The sequence below is a fragment of the Syngnathoides biaculeatus genome, chromosome 13 (assembly GCF_019802595.1).
Source record: "Syngnathoides biaculeatus isolate LvHL_M chromosome 13, ASM1980259v1, whole genome shotgun sequence".
In the NCBI taxonomy this organism is placed as follows: Eukaryota; Metazoa; Chordata; class Actinopteri; order Syngnathiformes; family Syngnathidae; genus Syngnathoides; species Syngnathoides biaculeatus.
This window is the reverse complement of record NC_084652.1, coordinates 29,008,473-29,032,252: the sequence shown is the minus strand read 5'-3', so window position 1 is coordinate 29,032,252 and position 23,780 is coordinate 29,008,473. Positions and strand designations below refer to the sequence as shown.

Here is a 23,780-nt window from a genome sequence, read left to right as displayed (position 1 = left end):
TGGGACAAGATGGCAGTCGAGCACTTTTACAAACATCTCACATCAAGTCAAGTCAGTAACTGGCACAGCACATAACCGCAAGCACGACTTCATAGACGAAAAAGTACAAAAACAGAATTTCCGACAAATTTTAAATGATGACCAACTGCATTTCCAAGATCATCTTGCCAGCACCGGTTCTAGAAAATTAACTGGTTGGATCCGTGTGCTTCTCTCATCTTTACGACGGTGCACAAAGTGTAAAAGTGTGCACGTTCCTCCATTTTTTTTTTCAGTCCAACGGCGCCGCGCCGTGCTGCGCTCGAGCGTCGACGCAGGCCCAAAACAGTGTCGCGATTGTAGTCTGCGCCGTGTATTTACATTAGAAAGGCCCGGCTGCAATCCAGCGTCTCACAGCGAGGATCCCGTCGGCGGGGGCGCTCCACGTCCGAGCCCGCCGTCCTCATTGTTTCTCTCGGCCGGGGAATTATCAGATTAGCCGAGCGGTGGACCGGGAGGGGCCGGCGTCTGTTGTTTGACGGACACAACGCTGCGTGCGTCGATTGGTCTGCATAGATTGCGAACGACGGGAAGCGTTCGCTCCAGGGACCCGGCGAACGCAAACCGGGCTTCCTCTTTTTAGTAGTTCTTGGTTTTTTTTGTTTGTTTTTGGGCCGAGCAGAAGAGTCGATGAGCGGCAGCAGGACGAGACGTGAGACCGAAGCGCGCAGACCGGAGAGGCTAAACGTATTCCGCCGCTTGAGTCAGTGCAGATGGAGGCCATTTTTCATGCTGCATTGCAACGCGTTTCTCTTTGCTGCATTATTTTTTATGACACTCCCGCCCCGAGCACGTCGGGGCCTTAAAGAGGCCCCTTGACTGTGATTAATACAACACGCCGCTGCTACCGAGTGCTGACATTTGATTGACCCCCCCCCCCCCCACCGTCCTCCCAACGCCATCGCACATCTGCCACAATCTTGACCATCCGGGTTAAGGCGTCCTTGCTGCGCTACACCAGGAGGAATGTCGCTTATCGGAATTTTCATTCCATATTTCCCGTTAATGTGTCCATTTTTTTTCCATTCGTTTTGTCTTCCATGTAGCTTTCGTCAGTCGTCCTTTAACTCCCCCCCCGCGAACGCCATTTTCAGCTCTTGCCGCACCAAACGTCTCGCAAATGGAACACGTGCGGCGATCCGGCGGGGAAACACCGGCGGCTCGCTTCTGGTGGCGTTTTTATACGATTAACAGTTCTCGTGTGTGAAGTGCGGCGGCGCCCCAGGTGGCGCATATCAAAACTGGGTCACAGACTCAAAATACAGCGAGAAAGGAGTCTTGTCTCATTTGTGGAACGTGAAGCTTTCAAGTGTGCCAGGCGTCATCTCCGGATGTCCGCGCGGCAGCGATTTGGGGTCCGGGCCTCGAACGTACGCTGCGGATTTACCAAGAATTTTGGTCTTATTTCTCGGCCAAACCATAATCGGATTACACTTAAAATAATAAAAAAGGAACTTGAACTTCTTTTTTTTTTTTTTTGCACTTGTTTCAGTTTTTCTGAATAAAATGACGGACTGCATTTCGACTATTTTGGGTACTGAGTCTTATTTGAGTGGAATCAATTTCCTTTGAGTAGAAGCACAACAACGTGAGTCGCACGACTGACGCGTTTGCATTCGTCATCTCGACTATTCATTAAACCGCGACGCTTTTGTCTTTTTACAATGGTCACGGCACAGACGTGAAATAGTTTCACAATTTCCTTCATATGAATAGTATCCAAGAAAAACAACCTGCAGTGATTTGATTTGTGCGGATGCAAAATGGCTCCTTCGTGCTGGTACCTGAGCTCGCTCGCAGATCCCAACTGCCAATAATTCAAACGGTAGAACTAATTGATATTAAAAAGACACTTGAGTGGGCCAATGGCTTGACCGTTATCGATCAAATGACACCACAGCGACCCGGAAAGTCTTCCCTTTATTCCTCGGACTTTGCACTGGCCTCAGATTTAGTTTTTTTTTTTTTTTTTTTTTTGCCGAACGCCCATTTCCCCAAATGTCCACGCTTCCTTCCTTGTTGTCCTGCATACAAAAATTGTCCTTCTGTGGTGGCCACTCACCGAGCGTGTCAGGGAAAGCCCCCCCCCCCCCCCCCCCCCCCCAGATTCATTTGACACGCTTGGGATTTCACGCTTTGAAATGTGCAATCCGCTCCCACGCGACCCACTGACACACACGCACACCAAAGTATGCGGTGCGGTAAATACAACGCTGCTATTTTGACAAGCCCTTTCTCCAGAGTGGTGACAAGCTGTTTTTTTTTTTTTTTATTTTTATCCCCCCTCCCCCCCTCCCTTCTCTCACATGGTTGAAATGAAATCCAATTACATGTGTAATGGCTCTCCCAAGTGCCGCTCTGAAGGAATCGGCTTGCTTTGAGTCGCCGCCGCTGAACCCGAATGCGCTCGGTATAAATTAGTGACGTGCGATGGAGGCAGATGCAGCGTGTCCTCATTCTACTCCACTTGTCTGGTCTTAAATGCAGGGACTCTGCTTAAGGGGTGATGATACGCTTCATGACACCCAAACGCTGAGATCTGCACTCGCTTGCAAAAGTGTCTTCAAAAACGTTTTGCTCTGGGGTTAACCTTAAAAATCTGTTTGCCGTCAAAAGATGAATTTGAGACGAGAGGATGATGAAGGATCTCCCATCCATCCGTTTTCTACTACTTTCCCGGGTCGGGTCGCGGGGGAAGCAGCTTTACCTGGGACCCCGGACTTCCCTTTCCCCGGCCACTTCTTCCAGCTCTTCCCAAGCGATCCCGAGGCCTTCCCAGGCCAGCCGAGTGACATAGTCTCTCCGGCGAGTCCCGGGTCGTCCCCGGGATTTCTTTCTGGTGGGAGGCGTCTGGGAGACATTCGGATCTGAGCCGCGATTGTGACCGCCATAAATCCAACGTGGCGGGCAGTCTAAATCGGTTTGGATTTCGTTTTGGTCACTTCGTCGTTGCGAAGGTAAACGCAGCTGACTTCATTTTCTGGCGGCTCCTCCCATTCCCTCTAAATGCGGTGTAACTTTGCGATGGAGCGATCTGTGTGCAAAGGGTCTCAGAGGATTTGGTAAAAGAAGGACAAAACTACAGCTTCAAATGTTTATGTAGTCTTCTGATTTCACTTTGCTGCTTTGGTCACACGTAACATCTTAAATGAAAAGGAATGAATCGGCGCCGGATGAAGCTAGTCAAGCCCAAACGTGACATCGGCCGTTTGACAGATGAGCTCGCATATTTGGGATCAAGAGCCGACCCTTTCTGTCTGATTCCCATCACTTCCTTTTTTGAGTTCATATTTGTTTTTCGCTTTCTCCCTGAAAGCGCCACACACTCTTTGCCTTTATTCACAAGTCTTTTGCCAACACTCGATCGGGATATGGCAGCCGTCTTGAAGTTGTTGGGGACATCACGAACAATTATATTTGAGTTTTTCTTTCCAGCTCTCCAAACGTTTCCGTCATCCACTAACTGCTGATTTGCACGGTTAACTCGTTCGGCGTCGCTTGCTTCGTACACCTGTTGTTCAGTTCGTCTTGGTGACATTTTAACAATCCGTCTTTGATTTTTTTCATCTTCTCTCAGTTGTCTATTGACAGCTGTCTGCTTTCCTTGCTGGTTTCATTTCTAATGTAGTAAATGTAGACAAAAGCAGAATGCCCAACTGAGTGACGACATTTAGCACATGAGCATAGCCAATAATAAGACACACCTGGCTAGGACGTGTACAGATAGTTTTGACGAAAACAAAAATGTCATATAACAAGTGTAGGTGTAAATACCTGGAAAGGTTACCCTGCAGCAAAAACCAAAGGAACCGGCCTCGCCGTTCCAGTTTTTTGGGGTGGTTGGGGTCAAGTCACGTAGTTGTATACAGTAGAAACCCATACATCAACCAATAACATAAATATGTGTGCGGTCTGATGTGGTTCTGTCAGAAGTTCACGCCAAGTGGCAAAACGTTCCTCCAACTTTGTCTCTCCCCGCTTCGTTCTGTCATGGTGGAATATTTGCATATTTTAATGAAATGGCTCGAATTTAGAACGAATCGCTTCCAAAGTTTATTGGCTAATTACATGCCGGTCGTCCTTGACTTGGCAGCGTCGCCCCCCCCCCCCATGAATAAATTCATCGTCGTCTTTGGATGGCAGCGAAAGTTACGCTGACACTCGCAAACTTTGCCCCCTTCCACTAAGCCTTCAATTTCCTTCTTTTCTGACATCGTAAATCATATACTGTCACATTATCTATGGCGACGTGTGGGCGGAATCAGTCTGCTTTGTGCGTGTTGGGATTTCAAACTACGTCGCAAAATGACGAGCCCGTTTGTCGAGCGGACGCGCGTGAGATGCTGCTCGTTTCCATGGTAACCCGACACCAATTCGGCGACAGTTTCAGAGAAGAAAATTTGTCGTGCGTCGTAGCAGAAATGTGGGGGGAAAAGGGCATTTTTTTTTTCCTCGAGAAAGTATAAATACAGAAAATAATTCGCAGAAGCTCTTTTTTTTTTTTTTTTTTATCCCATTTGAAGATTGCCACTTGTCAGGCGGAACGATAACTTTTTAGTTCCGGGAGCGAGGAGTCCGGCCCTCCTGGAGCTGCCGACCCCCGTCCCGTGGAAAAAGTTGTTTTCCGGCGCTGCCGTTGTGGCCGCTTAGTAAAAGCGAGAAGGATTTACTGGTCCGTGGGGGGTGGGGGGCACCAGTTGACCGCGGCTCCTCCGGGGAGACCACTAATCGTTTGAGGGGTGGCACCAATGGAAATTTTTGCCCGCACTAATCTCTGGATTGGAGGGAGATTAAGCACCATGTATTTTCTTCTTTTGTTGTATTATTTTTGTGAGCGTGTCTGGTTGGGGCTGTGCTCTTCGCGTCTTATCTCTTTGCCTCGTTTTTTTTTTTCCCAGGGCAGCTCGCAGCCATTATCGGCGCCAGCGTTATCTCGGCGCAAATCAAAGCCTTTGCAGAAGGAGAATTTGATTAGCGATGGTGGAGGGGGGCGCTCATCTCGCCCGTCCTAATTCACGCTAATAATACACTGTTGCAATCAATGGAGGCAGCGGAGGAGGGAGACGCGTAGAAGCGCTCGCGGCGCGGAGGTGGCCGGAAGAACGAATGAACGAATGAACGACGCCGCGTTTCTCATCTGCGAGGCTTCCTTCTATCTGCGGGCCTGCAAAATGAGGATTAGGTCTCGCCTCGTCGCACCCAGCTGCCCGATTCCTCCACTGACACTGACCTCCTTTGTTTTTTCTAATGACCGCAGTTGATGCCCGCCCGCACGTGCGCTTTTAGTTGCGTTTGTGTGTCAGCCGGGTGGGGGATTAGAACCCCCACGGCGGCCCCCGACCGCCAGTAAACAAAAGTACCAGATACTACATGTGCGTGTACGTGTATGCGCGCGGACGCGCCGGGGACGTCACACAAAAAGAGGGGAGAGGAAGACGGACGGAGTCCATCTGTGAAAGCCGTGGGATTAAAGCTTTGCTCCAAGCGGGGGCCGCGTGTCAATCATCCGCTAAGTGTACGCGCGTGTACTTGAGCCTGTACGTACTCGTGATGTTCTGTGGGGGAAGGGAGGACCCCGACAGCCTTGTTGTCGTCGTCCGTAATCCGTGAAACCGATCAACGAGAAAAAAAAGTTCGCCTCCACCGTGGTTCTTTGTCGCGTTTTGTATTTATTTTAACAAAAGTCATCCGGAAAATGACTGGCGTTACGTGTAGATGCGTGTATGTATTGTAATGTGATGCCAGACCTCCCGCTTTTGACATGGTTCTGGCAGCATCGGACAGCTCTTATTATTTAATATTCGGCCCCCCTGCGCCGCTTCGCCGCCCTCCAACTTTCACCTCGGCCGCAGGCGGAAATTGAAATCAATACCGCATGATGAGACGACCGGACTGGGACAGCCCAGACGGGGACAAGATGGGGGATGGCTGGTGGTGGATTTGATGGATGACTGGTTAAGGGGAGGGAATGGGGGGGGGGTGATCAATCACCCCGATGGATTGCTTTTGGGAGATTGCGAGAAGTGAGATGTGGGATGTGTGACGCTTGCAGAGCGAGGACGAGGAGTGTGTGTGTGTGTGGGGGGGGCACACTCCACATTTTGCAAAGATGGAATCTTGCGACAAGTGGCAAGTGGGCCCCCCTCCCTCTCCGGGCCTTTTCTCCTTCCCAAATGTTTCATCCCTCGAGCGGCTGGCTCCCTTCTTTCCACATTATTGTCTATGCATTTTCATTTTTTTTTTTTTTTTTGCTCCCCCCCGCCCACTCCCCCTCCCCCCTCATTGTAGCCTGAAACTAGAATGGCGGAGCCAAGAAATAGTTAATCTCTCCGGCTGCCGCTGCGATTGGCCGCCGCGCGCATGCGGCGTCTCAGCCTCCGTGAATGAGAAACCGGGTAACCAGGCAACTTGCGAGCTGCAGAGGCAGAGAGGCAGGGAAGGCAGAGCCTGCCGGAAATCAACCCGGAGACCGTCAATGAGCGGCAAAAACGGCGACTTGGCGTGATTCAAATTGTCTGGATTGTCTGGAGCCTGCGCGCACGCACGCGTGAAGGCAACGCGCATGTGGATTAAAACGCATCCGCGGGACACTGCGCTGGAAAAAGGTGAGCGACTTGCCACTTTTTTATTTGTACTTACTGCCTGGTGTGCAGCTCGTCGGCGCCCTGTGGACATTTACGGACAGGACGCGTCGGTCGCTGAACGAAAGCGGGATGACGATCCTGCCGCATCACTTCGACGCGCACATTTTCGCTCATGTAGAATTGCTCAAGTTAAAGGTTGCCCTTTAAAAGGCACGCGTCGTACGGTGTGGGTCTTTTGTATTTTTTTTTTTTTTTTAATTTGATGTGCTACAACGAGCGGAACATCAGCAAGTTGGGAGCATTTCAACGATTGCAGCATTTATTTCTAAAACCGAATCATCTTCTGGCCATACATGAAAATCAAGACGTGCAGTCGTGGGCAATTCTTTTCATTGCACGTTCAACCTGTTCGTCGCGGTTCTGACGTGCGTGCGATGACGTCTATGAGTGATAACTTGGATGTGGAAGGAGCACGCGCACGTAACGCCCAAAAAGGAAGCGCGTGAAGATCGGTCGCCCCCCGGTCTGTCTGGTCCCCCTGTTCACGCATCGCGTTCAGGGTCAGGGGTCACCATCGTGGCGTGGGGCCGTCCACGTTCGTGCACGCAACATTGGCTCGCGATGGAGACTCGTGTCCCGTTTGTTCCTTTTTTTTTTTTAAAAATGCTTTGATTTATTTTGCCCCCTGGAGTGACTAATTTGACTTTGACTGAAATTTGACTGAGATGATGATTTTGGTCGTATTAAACGGATATGCGCTCTTTGGGAATATACGCATCAAAATAAATAAGAAGCGTGGTGAACTGTCAGGGCCAGCAACACCGTCAGAAGCGCTGACCTACATTTACCAACTCCGCTGTCGTTATTTGGCAGTTTACTCTTATTTTCTTGTGTTGCTCTCGGTTGCACTGCTTCCAGTTCATGGATTGCGGATGTTGTTTTTTTTTTCCCTGCGTGTGCCGCCGCGTCGGTGATGTCATAATAATCACATTGTTAAATCGCTGCCTTTCTGACGGTGCCAATGAAAGGTCCTCACGCTCGTCTTTGCACAGGCAGAGTCGTTGGTTCTTAGTACGATTCGATTTTGTTAGAATGCGGAGGCTCACCGAACGTTGTGGCTGGTATAGATGAAAACTGAGCTGATTGATATCGCTGTTGTCACGGTTGCTGTTCTTATCTTGGCGTTAAGATCTGCAGATCGACCCTTTGGAATGTCTAATTTCGGACTGGAACGCTGTTTGTTTGTGCTTGAGCGCCCATGGAAGGCAATCCAACATGGCCTCGTCGTTGACTGTGACGAAAAGAGAGAGAGGGCCTATAAAAGCGAGCGCTAGCGGATGTTTGCGGTCCAGCGTGGTGTTGTTGTGGCTCGCCGGTGTATAATCCAAGACAAAAGCAGATAAGACAAGGTCGGGGGCAGCGTTGGGAATCTGCTCGCGGAGTTCATTGGTGACTTGTGCCAAAGTGCCCTCAGTAATCTCCTTATAGAGGATGTTTTGCAACAGATCTTAAGATGGATTCCCGGTCTCCATTGTAGGACAGTCGGACAATTGTGCAACCCCCCCCCCCCACCACCGACCCCACCGACCCCCTCCCCTCCCCTCCCCTTCAGCACGAACAGACTCCCATTTCTGTGGTCTGAGCCCGTTCTTTGCTGCACTGTGACAAGCGTGACCAAAGCACCAGTGAGAAGGTCTTCGCCGGGTCTCCCAGTGGAAGCGCGACTCTTTCTTTAATTTAGCTGCTGTTTTAGCTTTTTTTTTGGGTGGCCACAGCTCACCCGCTTACGCCCGCAACGGCGCTTCGGCTTCTACGCAGAATCGGGAAAGAGGTTTGGACGTTTTCCTTTGGGGAAACACGGCCGTAACACGGAAGGCCAACATGCGGCGAATAACGAGTGCGGCTTACACGCGAGATGTCAAAGTTTGTCGTGAGAGCTTTTGCACATTCATGTATGAGTTCAAGTGTTAACCAAATATTGGACTTTTTAAAACAATTTTATTTGGTTGTCATCACGACTCTTCCACACCAAAGTCAACTTGGCCGCAGTCCAGCCGTGTTAATGAACTGATGCCAAGGCGCAGCAAGCTGCCAATTTTTTTGGGGGGGGGGGGCGCATTTTGCAGAAAGCTACTTGTGTCGCTGCCTTGTTGTTTTCCCTCCTGTGCTACGTCGCGATTACCTCCACTCGAATTTGGCTGCACTGACTAACGAGGCGGATGTGGAGCGTTCGCGTTAGCCGCTCGCACGTTTTGCAGCGTTGCCCCGAATCTTTTCTAAAAGTAGCTTTAATAAGCTGGCAAGGCCGAGCCCGCCGCTTCATTTTGCCGGCGGCCCGATCATCAGATGTACTCTTATTTATTAATGAAGATGTGCCCCCTGGCAGCGGCAGGTCACGGGTGGTTCAGCTCGGCCCGGTTGAACGAAAGAAGGGGCGATTGCTCAGATAGCGGTGGGTGCAATTGTGCGGTGCTGAATGCTGGGGGGAGGGGGAGGGGGGTTGTTCTGTAATCTGCATCAACATGACAGGTGCACGGCAAATTGACTGCACCGAAAAGGGTTGCTGGGGCCGAAAGACGCAAATAGAAATTTTAGAAAGGAGCTCAGGAAAAAACAATACCAGCCGCCAAGTAGATGCAGGGTTGCACGTTAAGTATGTCGTCTTAAAAAAATGTCACTAAAGGCTCATTTGCTCAGAAGTGGCCTTGAAAAATTGCAAAACAATTTTAGATGAACGCTTCATCTTCCAGGTAGGTCGTCTCGACCTGCTTCAAGGATGAGTTTGGCCGTTATGGATCTTCAAGTATGTCCATTTGTCAGCCATTACTATTTGATTCAAATCTAAAAAAAAAAAAAATATTCATCACGGTATGTTTTACATCAACCAGAAATCAAGAAATCCACAAATCGATTGCTACCTAATGTCAGAAGTCGACGCAGTACAAAACAAAACAAGTCTGGGAATTTGACGGCAGACGGGCAACCGGGAAGCCTCAAAACGTCAACTTGGGTTGTCGTCCTTCCCGCGCGTTGTCTTGTCCTCCACGGTCCAAAACTTCGTCGTTCTCAAAACATCTTCATCAAAGGCAGTAAGTAGGTCAGAGCTTTGAAGATTATCTGGAGTACGAAGTCCAGTTATGTACTGTAAATGCTATTCTGGATGCAAAATTGCGTTATGTGTTAATGTGTCTGCCTCGCAGTCAGAGGTTCTGGGTTCAAATCTCAGCTCAGACATTTCAGTTTTTGTCCCGGTACTTGAGCTCCTTCAGACGTTTGAAGGACATGCGTGCTCGCTTGACGAAAGACCAAATTGTGCAAGGATGTCAATCTGTGTGTGAATGTTTGTTTGTCTGTCTCGACGTGCGCTCTGCACGACTGGTCACCAGCGTAGTAGTAGTCGTGGTGGTAGTGCAGCCCACCTGTCGTACAAAGTTGGCACTGGCGAATATGAGATCAATCGCGCAGGAGCCGGCCGGGTGACATGCGGTCTGTCAGCGTGGCGTCAGGTTGTTCGCGACATCCGGCGGCTGAGTGAAGTATGGAACGGCGCCCGGACGTCTAGCGTGTTGGGAGTCACTTCCAGCGGACCTCTCGGGTGCATCAATGACTTGAGCCGTCGCCGGGGTGGGGGGGGCGTAACGTGCCAGAGCCTTGATTCATTAGGACCCAATTAAGCCGAGAGGCAAGAGCGGCCCCGCCATCTGCCCGGAGGCGCCGCGACAATCTGGAGCCGCTCTCCCGTACGTCGCCGCCCCGTTCCGTTGCGTCAGCGGCGCGGAGAGGCAGCCCGGTCGGCTTCCTTCGCGTTCTAGTAACGCAAATCAAGTCATGGCCGTTCAACAGCGCAGTCTCCAGCCACGCCGCCTCTGAGTCCGGATGACCTTCAGCTCAACTCGCATTGTGGCGCTCGGCAGCGTACGTCATTGTCATCCGTCTCTTGAAATATTAGTCTGCCGAGTTCCAGCTTTTGGAGGGTAAGAAAGACCCCCCGCTCGATATCGACCGAGCTTTGCCGACGAGATCTCTCCGCCTCCGAATCTGGTTTCTGCGCCGAGGTAGAAGGACCTCCTGGCCGCGTTTGCCCACCCGCCTCCGGTCAAAGGCTTTCCGCCAACTCTGACCACTTCCAATTAGATCGGCGCGGAGGATAGAACAAGGCAAGCAAACCCTGAGATGCGTGGAATAGATTTTAGTACTTGAGGCATGGCAGTTACATTTTGGTGCAAACTCACACATGAGGGTCAGAACCTCTCCTGCTCTCAAGACCACCCACCGCCAATGAATTACCCACCACTCCTTCCACGAGCACAGTCAGTACAAATCCAGACATTACAAGTGGCTCGCGGATCTTTTAAGGTTCTAAAGCTCAATCGTCTATAAATGGCGAAGTGTTTTGGCACTGGTCCGAATGTATTCATCATATCACTCGTCGATGTTTCACGGGCAAGTGTGCCGTGGGTTTTGACTTTTTGGGATATCTCGCGTAAAGCTGTGCCCACAGACTCTTGTGACGTAATGTTTTCGCTGGTTAAGTCGCAGTTTCCGACAACACGCTGCATGCGGACGCAGGCCGCGCGGCTGTCTTGAATGTGGAGGATTGCACAGTATTCGACGCGAGCACGTCGCACGCCCGCCCAGTTGGCAAATGTATTTTGTTTGGAAAGCAATTCTGTGAGCGCCCCCTTTTACCTAGCAACAAAAATGCCGGGTGGGTGAGCCAAAAATGCAAATGTCAAGCCCCGCCCGCGTGAGTTGTCACAGCTTGCTCAAGGCTTTTCCTTTCATTTGTGAGAAATCGAAGTGGGATCCACGCACTATCCTGTCGCATGCGAGGAGGCTGCGGAATTGGGGCTCGTGGAGCCCAGTCGGCGGCACGTGCGCTCCTCCGGCGTTTTTCAACCGCATCACCCCGAATTCGTCAGCCTCTCCGCCCCGTTCGTCTGCTCTCGCAGATGCGCTCCACGACGCGCCGAGGCCCTTCGCTGGCATCTGCTCGGCCCGCGTTCCGATCCCGGGGCCCGTTGCGCTTGACGGCGCTGAGGCCCGACAGCAGACGTTTTGGGTGTTTTTCCGCGCGTGTGTGTTTTCTGAAAATATGTCAACAAATCCAAGCTCGGCGGGGTTTTGTCTTCCGCCGACAGCTGATTGAAATATTGTCTCTGCAATCTTTTTGCTGCTTGACTTCACCCCGGAGCTAATTGAGATGTTTAGTTTCGCCCGGAGGAGCGATCCAACTCAATTCTCGCGTGATCATACAGTATGTCTCGTTTTCTTTTCCTATTGGAGCAAAATGTGTCTCTTTTAATTTCACCGTTCAAAGATTTGACGGAGATCGAGTTTGTTTCCATCCGTACGAGATTTCCATTCAAATAAGAATAATAACAGTTTTTATTCACACACACACACACACACACACACAAAATAACCACAAATGGGGCGTACATATATATACAATTTCTTTGAGCTAAACGACGTGTCTTACAATCCGTTGGAAAAACTGTAATTCTACGTTCCGGTAGTGACCCAACCTAGTTGAATACTCCGTTAAAAACCCAAATGTATGAGCGAAAGATGGATTAAAAACCAATGGAATAATATCCAACAGGATACATTCCACGTTGTGAAGTTAATATTCAAACCCGAGTGGTGTTACGTAGGGAAAAGTGGAATTTTTTGTGTACGAGCAGATTTGGTGTCGGATCGGATTGAACAGAGGTTCTTAATGTTGTGGCCAATCAGTGTTTTACTGCCTGTTTTTTTTGCTTTTTTTTTTATTTTTCTTTTTAAACGTTGACTACGTGGTAGATGTCCTCCATTAGTGGAGAACGTCCTAATCTGTATTGTCTTGCTTGTCATCGTTCTTAAATGACAAATTCCCCACGTGATGAATATAAATCAGGTTTAACGCGAAGCGTCGACGCCGTTCCCAGCGGTGATGCTGGATGACATTTGATGTGACTAAACATCCGAATCATTTGCGCGCTCGTGATGCGCAACCTCCTTAATTGAGTCGAAACGGCTTTGGTGGCGCCGCCCGCGGGGACGACGCTCGGTGTTTTCCGGCCGCGGCGAGCACCTGGCGGCGGCCGGCGTGACGTCTCCTGACGAGAACCCTTTAGATGGTTCCTCATCACAGCAGCGCGGCGGGGGGGAACCTCGCTGATGTTTTGCTCTAATCAGCCGTCGAGTGTGCTGACTTGCGAGCTTTCAGCTTTTTGAGTCGCCGCAACAAAACCAAGCTCTGCGGAGATTTCCCCAGCACGCGCAAGATCTTCACCTTGCCCGTGCGTTGTAACGAGAAGATGCGCAACATTTAATTCATCATTAGTTGCATGATTAGCTGCCAACGGGCATGATTTAACCCCCCCCCCCGAGTCCCGAGTCCCGAGAGTGTGATAACATATGAGATGACGAGAGTTTCACAGCCAGTTTCACGCTTTTGATGGCCGCGTACGTGGCCACAGCCTAATTGCTCAAGTGAGATTAACGAGAGACGTTGAGGTGTGTTTGGGGTTCTCGCTAATTAACAGATTTGCGGGTGCCTTTGGTGCGTCTGTCGATGTTCTTTTTATGCTCAGCTTTGCGCAACTGGACTCCTCGACATCATATTTGCAACAGCAAAGCATAAGCACAACCAAGTACTTGCTCAGATATTACCGGATGAAAAAAAGACGTACCGTGTACTTTGTGTAACTCTTCTACTACATTCGGCCTCATATAAGAAACTCACAAGTTGTCAAAAGTCGCGTTAGACACGCCAACTTATTTTTTGTCGAGCGTCGCTCGCTCTTATTTCTCTTGCAAGCATCTTTGCGCCAGAAGCCGAAACGTGGAACAAAAGCACGCCGAATGTTGGGTTTTCATCGCTTCTGAAATATGTTTCATAAAAGGAGGATTTGTAAGATGTGACTTCTGGAGACGTTTGATAAATAAATGAGTCGCAGCGAAGATAATCACTTTTCGCTTGCGATCAAACGTGTTTGGGGAATTAGGGACTGCGGAAAATAATTGATGTCGCGAGGGTGGCGGAGCCCTTTTGATTCTTTTTCAGTTCCATTCAAAAAATCAAAAATAAAAATCCAATAGATGTGCTTCTTAGCTTGGGAAACATTACCCGCCCCCCCCCCGTCCCTTTTTTAATCTATTGTGTCATCTCCAAAGTCAAACAGTTTTATCGAAAACTCTGCTTTAAAAGTCACCATATTTGGAAGGTCTCACCATGATTAGGTCAAATATTGCACTAAGAAAGTCTTGTATTTTTTATTATCCAAGTCAGAATCAGATTCAATGGGCAAGTTTTGGAAAGTTGGAAGAGGGCGTTCTCTAGGACCTCTGGGGAGGCGTAACACTCTCCGAGTGTAGTCCAAGTCGTCTGTAGCGCAGCACAAGGGTTGGCGGGATAGACAGCCCGAATTCCTCTGGCATGGTCCGCTTATTCCTTGCCGAGCCTTTTTACTAGCAGATCTAGCTCTTCACTGGCAGTTAGATCTAGGCCGTGAATGGCGCGAAGGAAGGAGGACTCCCATGGTCTGAAGTTTTTGCGGTTGGTCGCACGAGCTCTCTCTGCCAAAGTCAGCCACGTTGCTCTCGTATGAGTCCGTGAGCTCTTCTCGGGCGGATGGTCTGGATCAACTGACCGAGGAAGATATTTGCTCCTTGTGGGGATTGCTTTTGGATTGAAAGTCTTACCCGAGGCTGGGGAACAGGCTGAGTGGTAGCTGTCATGTGTCTGGGGCGGGGGGCAGCGGGGAATAGCTTGATCGTTGTTCTGCGCGGTGCCGGTCATGCCAGTGGAAATGTGTAATGGGAACATCCAAATTGATACGAACCGCGACAGATCAAAGACCGCTTAGCACGATGACCGATTGGGGGGGGGGGGCGGCCCTCAAGTTCCACTTTTGAGAAATATGATCAAACTTTCTCGTCCCCGGCACAAAGTCCAGCTGCAACTTTTCGGTAGAAACTGCCGGTTTGCGATCGTCGTCAGGGGAAGAGAAGAAAGCGACGTCGTCCGTCGCGGATCGGATGCGCCGCACCTACTTCCGGACTTGCGCGAGTCTCGGAACAAAGTCCCCGCTTGTGAATCAAGGTACCACTTTCAAAGCGTGAAGAAAATATTCACGGAACAAAAACCAAGGCAGGAACGTTGCGTATTAATATTTGCGAGGAAAGACCTCATTGCCATTTACATTTTTTTTTTTAAAGAATCTCGAAAAAAAAAGTTGTGAAATGTTTGCACTGACACTGCAAAGACAGATAGGAAGTATAAAAGCAGAGTGTTTTATTCATTTGTTGCTTCCGCAGTGCTCATTAACATTGCTTCTCAGACTTTGGCAGCACGCAAAGTTCGATCACGACAAGAGAACTTTCTTTCCCCGCCGCTTGTCAAAATCCAAAATGACCAAAATGGAACATGCTGGATAAACATTTGGCTCACAAAGAGTTCATAAAGAGCGAGCGTTCGTCATGGAAGAGGGACAGGCAGCCATTTTGGGAAGCGTGAGAGCCAACCAAAGAGGAGCGAGCGCGATTCCCTCGTGAATGACTTTCAGCCAATGAAGCGATGACCCCGGCCGCGCGTTCGCAGTCTTTTGTAACTCGGAAATGAAAGCGCGGGCGGGGGCGTCGACGGCGGCAAAATAAACGCGCTTCCGCCTCTTTTCACAAACAGACGGAGAGCGAGACAAAGAAAATGTGGCCAGAGCGGAACCGGCTCGGGCTCGGGCTCGGGCTCGGGCTCGGGCGAAAGGAATATGAGGAAAGACAAAAATGAAAGATTGTGAAGAGAAGAATCAAATGAAGGAGAACCGGTTCCGGCGCTTCCCGTCCCAGCACGACAGATGGCCCGTTTCGACCCAAAGCGCAACAACAAACTTCGTCAACGGTGTACGGGAGGCTCATCGCGTCACACGTCAAGTTATGACGAGAGTCCAAAAGTTTTGCGCTCTCGGGCGTGTGGCCTGCAATCACATTCCAAGCAAAACGAATGTTTCGTTACCATCTGCTTGAAAAAATTTGCCGGTCAAGAAGGAGATTTGTGAAAGAAGCTCCGAACCTGCCCTTGTCAGCGGAACCTCTGAAGTCCACAACACGTTGACTTTGTGCAATTGTTTTGGTTGCACAAAACTTTGCGCCCGACGTCACGCAAGCCACGCGAGTCCTCGGTTCCGGGGCCTGTGCAAGGTTTCACCGGGCTTGAACACGTATTTAAAAAGAAGGCGAGCGGAACACGGAACAAAACCGGAACGCGTATTCAATGCGGGGCATCGTGTGGATGTGAGCGGCCCGACCGATTGTTGGCTACCGAAATTATCGTCCCCTTGTATGAAAGTGGCCGTTTTCTGTTGCTGTCGTCCCAATTCCCTTTTCGAGTGGTTACGTTTTTGCGTTGTCCCGCAGCAAAATCATCCAAGCGTACCTTCTTGGTCCTTGGTTTGTACCGGCGGAGTGGGGGGGGCGGGGGGCAGTGGATCGGCGTCAACACGGAACAGGGCACAAGACATCAACATGAAACAGAAACTAAACAGAATCCAAACAAAAAGACCGTAAAGAGGACATGTTGGCTGCTTTTATTGCAAATTCCGCCTTTTGAGTATTGAACGCTGATTGTCAACCAGCGGGCCGGAGAAAATGATCAAGTTTTACTTGGGTAATTATATCATGTAAAAAATTAACATCTATTTATGAGAAAAAATGTATTTGTTCATCTGTTTGTTGTTCCCCGACCCCCCCACCCATCCACCCGCCCGCGCTGACACAGATCAGTGTGTGCCCCAACGCCCCAACGCCTATTTAGCGTTGCAGCTGTGGCCGCTCACCCCGAAGCGATGGGGCATCATCGTTCTGCAACAGAGCGCAAACGAGGGCGCTCCCGACGTCCAAAACGAGATTTTTCTCATCCCCCCCCCCCCCCAGCCCCGTTTCCACTCTGACACGCGACCGTTGCGTCAGGGTCGGTCGGACGCCCTCGCTCAGATGTCGGCCATTGCCGTAGCTCGCGGTGGGTCACACAGGCAAAGGACTGGCGCATCCCACCGTTTCGGGGTTGGGGAGTTTGGACCTCGATGCTGTTGTCCCCCCCCCCCCCCCCCTTGTTGTGTTCAATCTTATACTCGTTCTGATTTTCTTTCCACTGCCGTTGAAGCCTCCGCAGTCCACGCTGAAGCGTCGCAAAATTTGAATGAACGGTCGCAAAGTTTGCAACGATGAAACAGACCCCCCCCCCCTCCACATGAACGCTAATCACTTTGCGTGACCCCCCCCCCCTCCCCCCAGCTTGGCCATCTCATCGCAGTGGTAATTAGTCCGCGTTAATGAAGCAGAAATGTTTTCGTGCTATGGTTCCAAACTGTGTTTATGAAAATGACTTATTACACATTCTCGGTAATTCGAGTTGAAGTGCACTCAACTAAATCGGTAACGATGTTGCTATTTCTCATGGGTGGGGGCGGGGGGGTAGTGAACTTGTAGTATATTATAGAATGAAATGAGTACATAATTACAACAGGAACATGTGATCTGTTTGCAATTTCAGAGTTTGTGTCTATTGAAATCTCTGAAGACTAAAAACGTTTTTTTGGAAAGTTCCCGCTTTCATTTTTCAAACGTTTCCCCTCCAGGAAATATTGGAAAATGATATGCAGTAGCTCCAGTATGTACAGGCTCACTCAATCTGTGGCCATCATAAATGACATTTTGAAGCTTCAGAGATCATTTTTAAGTCGCATTTCACTTCAATTCTGTAATGATCATTAATCGAAGTTCACCACTGTAAAATCATTTCAAGGGACTTTACCGTCGCTATGAGAACACAAAGAATACTTTTGGTGATTAACTATTGAGCTCTTGGGCCAAGTTTTTATTTAATTTTTTTTTTCTAATTTTAACTGGAAGATTATGAAGTCAAACCCTGCAAAGTAAACAATTTCCAGCATCCTCTCAGTCTTGAACTCAGCAGTTTCACCTTCGTCGCTCGGTCGTGCGGAGCTGAACTTGAACTCGGTCACATTTGACGTCACGTCTGCCCACTGAGGCTGCGTTCCCTAACTCCACAAACTCGTTTTAGTGCACAGTACTATTCAAGTGACGTACGTTGTACTGTGTGCGTGTCATTGGTGTACTTACGATAACCTGAAACAACAATTTCACAAAGCACCTCAAAAAAGTGTCAACATTGAGAACCGAGAGGAAATAAATACAAATGTAAATCATAAATACTTATGATTCGTATCTGTACGACCGTGTGCGCCAACGCGAGGCTCGTAAAGCGCTTTGGGCACGGCGCTTTTGTCGCCGAAGTGCTCTCGAGGTGCATCCCGCCATACCAATTTCCCCAAAAATGCGCCCATCCCCCATTTTTGTTTTGGTGCCGCTGGGATTGCAAACGATCAGAATTGTTTTTCATTCCTCCGTTCCCTCGCAGCCTGTCGAGACCAGAAGTTATCTCCGTCGGTTTGCTAGCAAAACCGCATGAAACTCGATGAACTCTTTGAAGCGGTCGGTCTCACGTGGTCGTAAGCTGCACATTTGCGCAACGGCTTCCGCTCAGCTCAAGAATGTAACTGGCCCAACTAAGACAAATTAACCTTCAATCTAATTGGAGGGCTCACGTGAGCTTGTTGATTGCAAGTCTACGATGATTATGGCCCACACGACCTCGGTTTAGGCGCTCGAAAGCGGGCCTTCAAGGTCGTTGGCGGCGCAAACTTTGGCTTGGTTGTGGCGCTCCATACGCATGGGGGGGCCATTTTGTAACAAAGATGAGCAGCGCAAGGTGCCAAAGTCGCGCTGTTGAGCAAGGCCCGGGGCCGCGCGACGCCAAGCCTTGGCCTGGACGAGCTAGCAGCGGTTCGGCGGCACTCACAGGAAAGCTGCCGAGCGCAGAATGTGTTTTGCCTTGCGGGGGCTGGGGGCGTAATTGACCAGATGCGGGGCTAGATAGTTCATGCGTTACTTGTCTTTGGTGACAATACGCAGCGAGCCTTGTCTCGCCCTATAAAACCTCCGCACGAGATGGGGCAGTGTCAAAATATTTGTCTTCTTCTTCGTTAACTCTCTTTGGGTTTAAGCCAATTTAGGGGTGACAAGAGCCAATAATCCTCTTCCCGAATATTCTGCTGCATTTGCAAACCTCCACTTGGGCCTCCATTTGCAGCCTCCTTCCGCCACTGTATCGACGCTCCCTCCTCGGCACAAGTCCACACTATCGCAATCTGGCTAAAAGTTGGACACGTTTACGCGTAGTCCTCTTCCTCACACGGAGGCTGGCGTCGCTCAGTATTTAAAGGGAACGAGAATGGCCGCTTTGATTGGACACGACGGAGGACGGTTGCGGCTCCCTCGTTTAAATCCGCATTGGTACGTGAAAAGTCTCACAACTCAGTCTACCCTCCCTCTGCTCAGGTTTACGCCAAACTCAAGGTGGGGGCCCAGCGTCTGTTTTTTTTTTTGTTTTTTCCCTCTCCTTGAAAACCTGTGACCGCTTTCATTTCCTTCGCCTCCCGGGTCTCGTAAACCCCTCAGTGACGTTTTACCTGCTGTCATTCGGCGGTTCTAAACAAGTTGGGTCTTCGAGGCGGTCTTACGTTATTTCTCCTGACGATGAGCCTTTCCCAAACTTCATTCATGACCATTTCCCACGAGTCTCTCGTACTTTTATTTTGTGTGTTACTCGGAATTTTTCACCTGTGCTCTTCAGGTTTGTCGGAAATCGCTCGATATTACAGATTATGTTTACGTTACACTGTGAAAAATGATTTGTGAAGAAATAGGTAAGACGCAGAGGTGGGAGTAATTCACAAGCGTGTCTCATGTCTTCACTCCAAATTGTCGCATCTTTGGAGCTCCTTCCATTAATGTTGACGAGCGTGGCAAATGCGCAACAACCGGTTGAGTAGACGCAGTAAATACGGGAATGGCGTCATCTTCGATTGTGTCTCATTATAATAAAAGAATGCATCCAGGTGTGATTGGCTCAAATCTCTGACATGCACGTCGGCCTGGCCAGGTCGTTTGTTTCCGTTCAATAGTCAAGTGACGCCGGATCGATTCTTGCACAAGCGGGAAATAAACATCCCCACGGGTGCTTCGTGCATCGCAACCAGACTGATCGAGACAGCCGAAGCTCCATGGAGCCAAGTCGTGAAATGCCGGCAGAAAACGCCCCCTTCACACATGAGCAAAAATATAAATAAGAGATGGCTTCTGACATCCCGTAACAGTCAAGAGGAGCAAGCGGGAGGAACGAGCGACGCTTGTTAACTCTGACCCAAATCATACAAGGCAGTCGGAGCTGTTAAAACACGGAGAACACGGCGCAGTGTGGGTGACCTAGATAGCGTCGCTGAAAAAAAAGAAGAAGAAGAAGAAGATGCGGTTGTTGTACGTCACGTGAAGTCACTTTCATCAAATACAGCGAGCATCGTCTCTCTCATTGGGAACGGGAGCTGCGTTCTGATGTTTTGGGTTGGTTTTTTTTTTTGTTTGTTTTTTTTGTGACAGGGAAAATACGTCTCCCGTTAGTCCGACGTTGGCCCGTTTGCTCCGACTCGCCGAACATTTTCTTGATGGGGTGGGGGGTCGAGACGCGTGAGGAGAACCAGCCCTGATGAGGCGACTGCAATGAAATGAAAGGAAAAGACGGCAAGACAAGCAAGCGGCGGCGGCGGCGGCGAAGCTCTGCATATGTTCACTGAGTCATGAGGAGAGGAAGAAATAAACGGCTCGCATCTTGCAGGGCTCGCCGCGTCTTTATTACACCGCAGTGACATTTGCAAGAAATGGAGGACTGCTTCGTGTCTTCCTTTCAGGGCGGCTTCGAGTTATCAAATGTGAAAAGAGTCGTTTTCACATCATTTCATCAACAACGCCAAGAAAAAAAAAGAAAAAAAAATCAATTCAGCGTGTTTGGGTTTTATTTTACGCTGCATTGGTTTTATTTTGTAAAAGTCTTCCATGCTGGCATCCTAAAACAGCCGTACTTAACCTATTCTCAAAAGGTTTTCACGAGTTAAAAAAAAAAAAAAAAGAAAAAATGCACCGTTTAACTTCATTTCATTTTAGCATTAAAGTTTGAAAAATACGGCCAGATTTGTTCTTTATAACAATAATGATCTTGTTATGAATACATTAGGTTGATGGCTATGCAATGACGAGATTAGCAGTCGGGCAAATTTTTGTTTTTGTTTTGGAAGTGCTCAATTTGTTCCAACTAAATTGAAGAAATGTTTCCTTCATCTGACTTGACCAAAACCCTCCTCGGTTTATTCAGACAAAGTTTTGCCACGTCCAGATTGAGCTTCTGACGCAAAGTGACTGCACGGAACGAAGAGCAACCCGATAAACGAGCCAGACATTGGACAGTACTCAAACGTTTGGCGCAACTTTAATTTCACAGCGGTGGCCACAACGAGCTGGTGCCCGCCTTCCATTTCTCGACAAAAATGCTCACTGCCCTTTTGCCATTTTCTGCCTTTGTCTTGCGACCGCTGTCAACCGCGTAGCTTCACTTCCTGGTCCACGCGTCGGGTTTTTTTTAGGCGCACGACGCACATTTGGACTCTCCAGCTGCGACGTGAGCGCGCTTAATCCGCGCTGTGATGTTTGATGTACACTCACGCTCTTCGGGGCCGCGTTAGGCCTGAAGGTCTTCTTTGCCAACAAAGACCTGTCACCATGCCAACAGAAGTCGCGACAGCCGTGGCGCCACCTTGGCTCTGTGCCGTCGTTAGCGGCGGATGATTCAAGGGCGTTAAAGCTCCAGTTTGGAGACGACCTTGCCAGGATTCCCACTACAGTCTGTTGATTGCTGCTCTCGGTGACTTCCCTTTCCGCTTGTGCCCTAGGCCTGATGTTCCGCGCACCCCCTCCACCCCCCCAACAACAACAAAAAAAGTCTTTTGCATGCTCAGAAGTGCCAGTCAGGCTTTCAAGTTTGGTATATACTCACAGGCAGCGCATCAAAATGATGCAACATGGCCTTCCTTCAAGGGCGGCCGCCATTGACGATCCAGAAGAGAGGATAACATCTCGGTTGATTTGTTAAATCGCTGGCCGCCACGAGCCACGTTCAATTAATCTTGTGATCAGCAATCCGGGGCCGCGCGCCGGCCGAGTTCGGAAGCCCCTCCGGTCCGACATTAACGTTGTCGTCTCTTTCATCTCCTCGCAGGGTTCCGAGCCAGCGACTGCGAGAGGCCGTCCGTCCGATCGCGTGCGATGTTCTCTCGGAGGGAATAAAAGCCACTCCTGAGCTCCCGCGAAGAAGGATCTTTGATCCGACCAATGCTGCCGCCGCTCTCACGGGGGGAATTGTTCCTGCCGGCATTCAGAAACGAGCACCAGTCGACCACGTGATACTTGACCTTCAAGGAGGCGAACTCCGGAGGATGTCAAATCAGATCTGAAGCTTTTCCCGAGAGGATCGTCGAGCGTTTGCTAATACGCGCGCGTCATGGCCGAGTGAAGAGGGCTATTGGTCGTCGGTAGAGGAGTAGCGGACATCACGGCACGAATATGAAATTGATTTTTCCGGCGGTGACGTGCCCGTGACAAAGACGGAAAAGGAGGGCAATTCGAGTCCGGGAGTTGGCGTCGGGTCGACCCATGGTGGACTTGCTGTGAGCCGGACGAGGGACCAGCGGTGGAGGATGTCAGCGGAGGCCGAGCTCCAGCCGGGTGTCCAAACCATCCACAGAAAGGAGTCCAGGAGGATCAAAGGTAGACTACGCTATAATTTTCGGAAGAATTGCGTACTTGTGCTGTGGCGAATCCCACACGAGAACAACTTTGAATCTTTGAGACTGCTTGAAATATTCGCCCGTGCGTTATCAACGATCGAATGCATGTCCACGGTCGTCTTTGGAAGCGTGTCAAAGGGTCGCGCTTGGACTGCAAAAGAATACCAGAATCAGCTTTATTGGCCAAGTGTGTAATTTTTCTCCAGCATTTGGCGCAAAGTAACGAGAAGAAAGAACAAAAGACGTTCTGTTTAAAGGAACTGTTCCTTCGGAGAGGTGAAATTGCCTCATAGTTGTTGTGTCGCTTGCCCCTTGAACTGTTCCTGCCAACTGCAAACAACTCTCCAATCCACCAAGAAGGGAAAAATACATTTGGGACATACAGTGAAGCTGACAGTGTTCACTTTCTCGTCTTCGGCAGGCCGGGAAATCTAAAAGCAATGTTTGAAGATCACAAAATAATTTTGGACTCGACGGCGAGCGGCCCGGCTGCCCAGATGCGGTAACAGCTATTCCTTGTCGCCCCCGGGGCTTCGCGTAGCGTCGTGATTTAGGTGTCACGGACGGGGTCATTCGCAAACTGTCGCTTTGATGAACAGCGATAGGACGAGGCGTTGAGATTGAAATGAGAAGGAAGTGACTGAGAGGAGGGTGGAAAAAAGAGAAAATGGGACAGCGAAAAGAAGTGCCATCAAGTGAGCAACGGGGGGGGGCTGTCTCAGTTGCCTCCCTCGCTTGGTTTCCGCCTCTCTCGCTTTGTCATCCTCTTTCCACGATCACTAAAAAGCACTCCAGTCCGTTGAGCAAATTCCGCTTGTGCAGGCCTCGGTGTCCATTTCGCTGGCCCCGTTCAGTTAAACAGCGGGGCTGGAAGAAGGCCCGTCTGTCGATTTAAGCGAAGCGGGGGCGGCCGGGTGGGCTCTTATACACAGAGCGGACGAGCCGCCTTCTGACGTTACCGTGTTAATCGGCGATCTGCTAGGATGCTATTTAGGGCCACGTAAACGGAAAGGGGGCAAATGCGTCGCTTGCGGGGGATCTGATGGTGAAGGACACCGTCAAGGGCCAGGATGGTGGCACGTGCACATTTTCGAGCGGAGGAGTCTCCTTTCCTTGCCGCTGTCCTGCGGTGAAAAAACGGCTCGAAAAGGGATTTGCACGTTTTTTGTTTTTTTCTGCATCGAGAACGCACAAAAACCTCGTTTGACTTGAACGCCGCATTTAGCTTTGCGTGAATCATCTTTGGCTCTTTGGTGTCAGTCGAGCGTGCCCGCCCAGGTCACCGCGTGCACTTTATTTCGTTCTTCTTTGTCAAATTAGGCTAATCGTTGGCTGTCCGCCAGTCAGGCCTCCGGCTCCAAAGGTGTCTCACAATCGGATCGTTTTGGGAAACATTTATGCTGATGTGAGTCCCAGACAT

General features: G+C 49.9%; 1 protein-coding gene across 1 annotated transcript in view; it reads left to right on the top strand.

The window, feature by feature from the left end:
* The window catches only part of LOC133511068 (complement component C8 beta chain-like), a 66,244-nt gene that overhangs the window by 18,668 nt on the left and 23,796 nt on the right, over positions 1 to 23,780 (top strand). Inside the window, exon 3 of the mRNA XM_061839657.1 lies at positions 21,793 to 22,340. Coding sequence (XP_061695641.1) covers positions 22,271 to 22,340 — 70 coding nt within the window. The 5' untranslated portion in view covers positions 21,793 to 22,270. The remainder of the gene's footprint in view (positions 1 to 21,792; positions 22,341 to 23,780) is intronic.